At 44.5% G+C, this 8,553-nt stretch overlaps 1 protein-coding gene across 1 annotated transcript; it reads right to left on the bottom strand.

Annotated features, from left to right (window-relative positions):
* Nucleotides 1-810: 810 nt before the first annotated feature.
* Nucleotides 811-8,422, bottom strand: lfng (LFNG O-fucosylpeptide 3-beta-N-acetylglucosaminyltransferase). Its single transcript, XM_026164443.2, has 8 exons — nucleotides 7,871-8,422; nucleotides 4,008-4,056; nucleotides 3,685-3,787; nucleotides 3,453-3,606; nucleotides 3,273-3,358; nucleotides 2,707-2,872; nucleotides 2,534-2,619; nucleotides 811-2,448 (listed from the first exon to the last, which is right to left on the bottom strand). Exons 1-8 carry the CDS (start codon nucleotides 8,279-8,281, stop codon nucleotides 2,382-2,384), a joined length of 1,122 nt encoding a protein of 373 aa, XP_026020228.1. The 5' UTR covers nucleotides 8,282-8,422; the 3' UTR covers nucleotides 811-2,381.
* Nucleotides 8,423-8,553: the final 131 nt, after the last annotated feature.

The following is an 8,553-nucleotide window of genomic DNA, read 5'->3' as shown; positions in this document are numbered from 1 at the left end:
GTACTCTGGCGTCTTCCCACAGTCTAAGAACATGTGGTTTTAGGTTAGTTGGGGGATCTAAATTGTTTGTAGATGCCAATGGTTGTCTTTATGTATGGCAGCCAGTCTAAGAAGTACCCTTCCTCTTACCCTATAACAGCACGGATAAGTGCAGGGAGGGCTGAGAACACCCGGGCCTCCGGCTGCTTCTTTCATCATAGTAATATCTGTTGAATATTGGATTATGAAAAGCCATCTCTGAATGTAGAGGGGATGTGTATCATGAGCACAACCACTACAATTCATGCTGAAAGGGTCATTTTCTTTCATTGTAAAGTCATGTGTACTACAGCTATCAAATCCACACAGAGGAATTAAAAATAAGCCACAGCTATAAAGTAAAACTGAAATACTCATATAGACCAGTCTTTAGCATAGTCACAGGTCTTTAACCTGCCAGGCTGTTTGTACAAAGTCTGATATCTAAATGCAGCAACGTGAAAATCATCATCATCCTGTGTCTTGCAGATTCTACTAAGGCCGCTTCCACACCTAAATCAAACTATTTCCTGTACTGATATGTCATCTGAAACAGGCTGTCTTTTGTGGTCTGTTACTCCCGAGAAAGGACAAGTGTGGAAAAAAAACCTTGAATCTCCCAGTGTCGTCCAGAGTTCACGAGTGACAGTTTTGTTACAAGATTTAATGTGTGATTTAAATTCAAGTGTCCATAAAGGACCAAGTACTACAAATAGGATTAATGTGAGCATTAAGTGTAACATCTTAAGCTTGCAAGACAGTCAAATAAAAACATTACCAAAAAATGGAAAGTTTCTCAGTGGTTATACATTTTTATTCAGCGTTTTAGGTCCCACCGTGGGTCCCATGGTAGTTAATACCAGGATCAGCTCATAATCCCTGAGGAGCCAGTTATTGGGAATGAACTGGTCAAACCCTCCAGATACTGGAGAATAAAACACCACAGTCATTTAGCACAGTTTAAAGCAGTCCCACAAAAAAAAAAAAAAAAAAAAAATACAGGTCATTAAGTGTATGTAAACCACAAAGGGGGAAATTACATTCTAAGCATAGACAATCCCTACTCATTTAAACAAAGGCACAGTACACAATACTGTAATCAAGATGTATAGCGTAACCCAATATGGGTGAGAAATGACACAGAGGGAACACAGACACCTCCATGAGGAAACGCTGATGTCGCTTTCACCTCGCAGGCCTCAACAGTAACCAGCTGATGTTATGTGTAAATAAGGAACATTCATATTGACAACAACACAGAGGCTCAACAGTCTTTTGTGCAAACTATTATAGACTGCGGCTCAGTTTACCCATCTGGTTCTCCTTTTCTGTGCTACTGATTCAAACTGCTCTTGCTTTTCTTCTTCGAATGGGAATCATCCAAACTAAAAAGACAGTAATTCTTCTCTGTTGTACCTTTCAGAGGTGAGGAGCAAACATCAGCCCATTTGAAACACAGCTGTGCAATATTAAAAAATAAAAAAATAAAAAAAAAGACTTGTCAAAGCAAAGCAAAGGTGACTATAACCCCAAAGCAAAATCTCTACCACTCATTACTTTTCCTTGATTGTAACTAATGCAAGGAGTGTTATTAAATACATCAAAAGGAGCAAATGTTGAGATTTTGAGGGGTTATTTTTGTTTTTTTTTGTTAGTTTGGGACAAATCTGAAGTATATCATTAGAGGACGTAAACTAGGTAAGTTCGTGAAATAAAAACAAAACTATGAGGAAGGGAAAAGTGCTTTGTCCTGATACACATCAGATTGGATCGCCAAAGGATGCATTTGAAAATCTGCCAACTGCCAGCTCAGGTTATGGGGAATATAACACTGTTAACTTAAAAGCACAACAACATCTTCATATTAGAGCAAATGTCCGGAGTCATCTGATACAAAAGAAATACCCAAAAAAGCCAATTAAATGAGAAAAAAGCCCAAAGCCTACAAACATAGACTTGAAGGGCTCTGCATTTTAAAAAGCAAAAAAAAAAGTGTTAATGTAAAGCTGGCAAAAGGCTCAAATATAAGACAATACATTCTATGAGAATAGCAGATACATTTACAAGCAACATGTACATCACAAAGCTCAACTGATTGCCTGCAAAGCTTAACGATGAAAGCTACTTCCTGCAGAGCTGAAGTCCTCCGACCGTACCCCATAATACGGGATGAGGCTCTGGCTCCAGAGAGGAAGGAAGAGTCCCGAGGCGGGCCGCACAGCAGCCCAGTAAAACTATTAAAAACCATGCACCACTGCAGCAAGAATACAGCAGCCACATGGTCTAATACCAAACACTGGTCTCCACGAGCCTTTCAGATACCGAGGCAAGACGGAGACGAGGATGAGAAAGGAGCGGTCGCCCTAATAGGGAACCTGGGGAGGACACCACGGGGTGTCTGGGTACAGGAGACAGTGCACAGACTTGAACCTGGAAGACAAGAAAAAGACTTAGATCTATGTTGAAAATGTGCTTAAATTAATACGTCTTATAATTAAGTAAAACAGCCCCTCACCTTGATGGATCCTCCTCTACTGGAAACGCTCCTTTCAAATTGATGATATTGCTCTTGTTTTCAAACATCCCATAACTTAGAGTGATCTGAAAAAAAGAGCAAAAACGTGAACACCACATTCACTCGGATTTGCCCTTTTCTCGAGGATGCAGAATGTCCTATAAGCCTCTCACCTGCTTGTGAATCTCAGATCTGGACACCTGTTGCAGGTTTTCCAGGTGGGAGTGGAACAGGTTGCTGCGGGTCAGGGGGACCCCCAGAACCGACTCGATGATGTAGCCGATGGTGCAGTCGTCCGGAAGACGGATCTTCTCGGCTGTGTTCATGAAGTGACCGCCACTAAAAAATAAGAAGTCACCTGGTCAGTGCCAGTGTACTCTGCTCTACTGTACGAATCCTTTCTACTGACAGGAAGTCACTTTGAAATTGTAACATGCCTCTGAAACACCTAAAGCCTTGCACCTACTTTCTTATAATGGCAGTTCTAGAGTCTCTGGGTGTTGCAAGCTGGTTACAGATCCAAGTAAAGACACGCCCAAGGTTGGCATTGTGATGTGGGTGGGGATTTGGGGCACTACTTCTTGCCTTTATTTTTATTGGGCTTTAGCTTAGAAATTTACTATTCCAAATGTAGTAATCCATTGGATCGACTATTGAGGACGTTTGGGGGTTTTTGTAGTTTATGTGTTCACTACAAGGCAAATGCAATCTTAGTGCAGCATAATTACAAATATCTTACCTGGCCCATGGGCTCATCTTCAGCGCCAGACCCCGACTCACACAGAAACCTGCTCCTCCTGTTGCAAACCAGAAATTCACTGGTTTCTATAAAAGGAGAACGAAAAGGTTATTAATGCTACCATCTGGCGAGTCACCATTAAAATATATACTGCGATATCAACAACAATCTTCAGCATACCATCTTATTGTCGCCCAGCCTCTCTGTGGCCTCTATTGGCCGGTCCAGACTGGGTTTGCCGAGGTACATGTCCTGGGTGTGGGGGTACTGGGACAGGTGCTTCACCAGGGCCCGAACATTCACGTAATTGTCATCATCTACGTGACAGAACCACCTGCAAAACAGAATAGTTATTAGATCAAAGCCATTCTCGGCTAATGCACAAGTGAGCGTTTTCTAAAGCGATGCTTACTTTTTCCCCGACTCGATGAACTTGTCATATTCCACCGCCATCTTGCAAGACAGAGCTTGTCGGCTGTGTGCCGCAGAGCAGTTGGTGTTAATTGCATGACTCCCTGTGGCGGTCATGAAAGAGACAGAGTTATGGCTTAAAACATAAGGCATGGCATCATCAAAGAAGCATCTGTGTATTTCAAAGTCATCTTTCACAGAGGCAAAAAGCTCAGAGCAAAATTTTTATGGCATTTAAAATGGGATTCGGTTTCTCATTGATGGTGCCTTTCTCAAACAAAATGATCTTTGTTGGCAACTTGAAAGCTCCCTCATAAAACTTACCAATTTTCTTCTTCAGCTCATCATCTTCTCCATCTGTGAAGATGTACGTCTGTAAACAAACAAGGGAAGTCACAGATAAGGAGACTTGGCCTTCAGAACCACAAAATTATAGCTACTCTGGCTGATCATGTGAAGTGGCCACACGGTCTTATTCAACAGTGTGTTCAAAGTCTCTCTCCGTCACATCCAGCTGGTGTGATTAGCATCAATCAGCATTGCTTTTATGCAGTGGAAAACGCATTGAGTTAAACAGCCTCCTGCTCTAATAAAGGCCTTTTGTCCTGCATTTTACTCTCACCATGGCAACTATGCAGCCGCCCCGAAGCATCCCAGACAAACAACAAAGGAGGAGGCAGACTGTCCGCCTCCCACACACACACCCCGTTCATGTATCACATCCCGTGGCTGAGCCTCGTCGCTCTGCTGGACCTGCTGCCGAGCTTCAAAATGATTAATGCTGATAAAAACAGCAGCATGGAAAAAAATGTCTGTCTCTTTGTCTTCGCATCTGTGTGACTGACAGATTCAAAAACGTTAGAAGAATTAAAACCACCAGACTGCAGGCACTTGTTAAATGTAGCAATTAGTCATAAAAGGAGTAAAGAACAAAGGGCACCTTACAGGAACACACTTAAAAGAAGCGGGAAGAGATTAGACTTCTCTTTATGACAACTCACACAGAGCAGGTGCGAGCTGCTGAATAGCGGTGATGAAAAGGCGGCCGGCCCCAGGCTTTGTAACCGCCAGTAGTCTGTTTACTCTTCACCTCAGGTGAGGCAGCACCTGCCGAACACCACGCTATCCTATCTACGCCACGTGTCTCTACATGCCAGGTCATGCTCCCTTAACCCTCACTAACAGATAGAGCTCTAATGCCTGCACGTTCACCACCATCGCCCTGCTGCTGAGCAACTGCAATCTGTGATGTGCATCTATAAGCAGGCCGCTGACTTTACTTGAATTAAATGAAACATCGGTTGCTCCAGTTTACTTTTTGTTTTTCCCCCCAACACAAAGCGAGGCTGCTCAAGCAGTTTGTGGAACAAATTCTGAGCAGATGTTGCTCAACGCTAAAGCCATGAGCCTGTATTTGTTTAGGGAACAGTGGTGGTTTCGCTGGTGAAGGGATCAGAGGCTGGCGCTGTTTGCTTTAAAGCTCGTTCAATAGACAACCTAATCACTGAGGCAGCTGCCAGAGCTGCCTGGCTACTGACAGAAAGAGGAGGAGGGTGGATGGAGGAGCGGTGGTGGGATTCTCACTGCTGATTAGTAAATCAAAAACCGTGTGTGGCCAATCACCTCCTTTTCACCCCGTCATCTCCCCCCCACACACAGCCAGAGCCTCTTGAATAGAACAATGCTGTGAGTTTTCATGCTGGGTAAAGTCTCCACTGGGTAAACGCTTGCCAGCATTTGCATACAGCTGCAGGAGTTAACTAAAGAGAAATCTCCCAGTGAAGTTTTTTCCTTAGTCATTGTTCCTTCACTGAAAACTTAAAAGAGCTACTTTCATGGAATACTAATTCAAACAAAAAGAATGCACGAGAGAGAAAAGAGATGGTCCTGTGTGGAGCAGAGATAAGAGGCGAGAGGGCAAGAGGTGAGGAGAAGAGCGGTGCTGCGCTCCTGATCACAGGAAGGTCTGGCACGGCCCTGTCTGAGCTGAACGTGGTGCCTGGCTGGCTGCCTCCAGCTCCACAGGAAGGAAGGGCACTGGGCTCCCTTCTTTTCCATCATCCACCTCCACCCCGATTCCTTCCCCTTTTTGTCCCAGCTTTTCAAAGCATTTCAGCACTTTTTGTGCAGACTAATAATTTGGCAGACATCACACAGGATTAGAATTGTTTCATCAGGGATGCAGTAAAAGATAAGTTGATGGCATAAAACACATGCATTTGTTGATTTCCAAATCAGAAGTTGCAGATTAACAGCAGGATTTCCTCCTTAATGACATCCACCCACTTTCTGACCGCTTGTATTTTATTTCTTTACACTGAAGCCATTTGAATAACTGAACTGCAGCTCCAAGTGGGGTTTTTTTTTTCCTAAATGCTAAAAGATCTCATTGTTGGACGGCTGGCTAATTATCAGACTCTTAAGAGAGGAATGCATGGCACACCACCGTGAAGATGTCAGTGCCAGCTGTCCAGACACTTGAAATAATTTTGCAAACTGGAGGAAAAAAAAAAACGCTCATATGTGCCAGATTTCCAAATGAACTCTGGAAAGAGAGAAAGTAAAGAGGATGGTTAGGAATTAAACTTTAAACGTAAAGTCCCAGCTACTGAATGTTTTTTTTCCAAAAGCATTTATTAACAATGTGCATAAAGACCCAAACAAGCTGGATTTACAAAAGTGTTATTTATGCTATGTATGCGCTCAAAGATTAAGAAGGCCACAAGCACTATTGTGTCAACAAACCTATCACAGAGATAATCTACCTTCCCTGTTCTCACAGAAACACCACCAGATCACATACTGAGCAGATGTGAGAAGCAAGCAAGTGTAAAAGCCTGCAGAAACATACTTGCTTATACAGAAATAATACTTTTTGTCCCTTGTGTCTGATACTCCAACATTGATGCAAACTCCACAGATGTCCATCAGCTGAGCGTGAGAATCAAATCTGATCACAGAGGATGACCATATGTACATGGTGGGAACTCATGAACATCATATGGCTGGCATTAAGGCCTTCCATTGTGCTGTCTCCCCTGACCACCTGGCACCCCTTCTCCAGGAACTCCTTCATGCATTGTGGTGCTCAGTCTGTCCTTTTTGTCCATGCAGCCACCTACCAGCTGCCTGCCTCTCAGCCCTGCTGATAATTCTGTTTTAAATGGGTTAACTAACATCATCCACTGCAGTAATTGCAAACAATTAGCAGAAGCTGTTCGCATGTAAGCAGCTGTTGCAGATCATGGTTTGATCTACTCCATCTAATCATTACTCCTTTTCACACAGTGATTGTGACAGTCTATTATTATTTGAAACCCTGGCATCAAACAGATCCCCTTCAACTTTATTGCTGCTTGGAATAAAAAGAAAGCCTTTATGTGACTGTAGCCGAAACAAATTACAACGACTTCTGCAAAAGCGCATGTGAGGTGTAGGATAAAATCACTTTGACTAGCTACCGTTTCCTCAGCCTTGTCTTTGTGCACCCTCTAAAGGAGCTTGGTTTTCAAGGACATTTTCATACTCAGCGTGCTCATTCCCAGCATAAGCAAGCCTATAGATGCACCCTTTTGTCCCAGGCATCCCCTAAACGAAGCCCCCACGTTCCCATCCCTCCACTAAGCTTGACCCAGACTCAGCTCCCACGTTCCCATGGAGAGAGGGGAGACAAGGGGCTGGGAAAGCTTTTCTTCCCCCTTCAGAAAGAAGCTTTGTTAGCCCTGGAAGGGGGACAGCGTTGGAGTCGGTGGCTGTGAAGCATCCATTGCACCGGGGACATTCACAGGGACACCTCAAAAGAGGGGGGATAATAGAGAGAGGGGAGAGAGGGGGGTTGAGAAAAGGGGAGAAGAGGGAGTTCTGAAACTGCTCCCTCCGTTCTCAGGGACATCACTCAGGGGGAAATAAAAAGTGACAGAGCAGAGGGAATTCAGCATGGTGAACAGTGTGGCCGTTTCAGTATGTCATCTAGTGACAAGGGGAACAATAAAGCACCGTGAACAGCGATGAAACATCATCATCACCTGCATGCGTACACTGGATTATTGTTACAACTATGCAGTGCGGGCTTAATAACAATGACATAATCTACAAAGTAAATCACTGAAATCTTTAATTTTCGGATTGTGCACGCGCAGTGTTTTGATAACGAGCTGAATGTTCCATGCTACATTTTTCCCATTTACCTGTTGCACGTTTCTGGAGATCCATGTTTCCAGAAGCAGACTCAGCCGGGACTGGTGGAACTTCTTGGTGGTCTTCACTGCGATGAAGATGTCATCCGCGCTGATGTTCTCAGCTGGAGGGGGGTCCGCGAACGAGCGTGCGGGCTTCTCCACCTCCCTCCGTCCCCGGGTCAGTTTGGTGAAGTAAGCCGAGAATCCTTTCTTATCCCGTGCGCTCTCGGGCGGTGCGCTCTCCCCTTCCCCCGGCGTGGCATCTTGGAGCAGAGAGCGCGTACCGATGTCCCGTTCGCTCGTCACCTCGCTCACCTGCACCCGGTGATGCTGCACAGCAACCAGGAGCAGCAGCAGCAGGCAGAGACATGCTGTGCAGGCTACTGAGATTGCGGTCTTCTTTCCATTATTTTTCAACATGATTAAACCTAAATACGACTAAAACCTATAAAGCGCCTAAACGAACTCCCAATGCAAAGTCCATATGGTATTTTTTTTCCTCAATGAAACTCAAAAGGACAAACACCAATTCAGTAGCGCCGCATAGCTGTATAACACAGGAGCGAACGTTCACGAGGAACATATATAAGCTTCTACACTTGGCCACGCCTCGTGGGAGGTCCGTGAAGCCAGCGTTCAGCCTGTGATGCAGCAACGGGGCGTGCGTGCGTGAGTGCAGCTTGTCCTTTCAC

This window comes from Astatotilapia calliptera, chromosome 4 (genome assembly GCF_964374335.1).
Source record: "Astatotilapia calliptera chromosome 4, fAstCal68.1, whole genome shotgun sequence".
NCBI classification, from domain to species: Eukaryota; Metazoa; Chordata; class Actinopteri; order Cichliformes; family Cichlidae; genus Astatotilapia; species Astatotilapia calliptera.
Note: the sequence above shows the minus strand (reverse complement) of the source record. Positions and strands in the feature narration are given on the sequence as shown.

What these genes read in the sequence shown, in the direction of transcription:
- lfng (XM_026164443.2), bottom strand. Translation starts at nt 8,281, where the DNA reads ATGTTGAAAAATAATGGAAAGAAGACCGCAATCTCAGTAGCCTGCACA. An exon ending in TCTCCAGAAACGTGCAACAG is followed by an intron (nt 4,057 to 7,870) that starts GTAAATGGGAAA and finishes GTTTGTTTACAG; the next exon opens with ACGTACATCTTCACAGATGG. An exon ending in TTCATCGAGTCGGGGAAAAA is followed by an intron (nt 3,607 to 3,684) that starts GTAAGCATCGCT and finishes TCTGTTTTGCAG; the next exon opens with GTGGTTCTGTCACGTAGATG.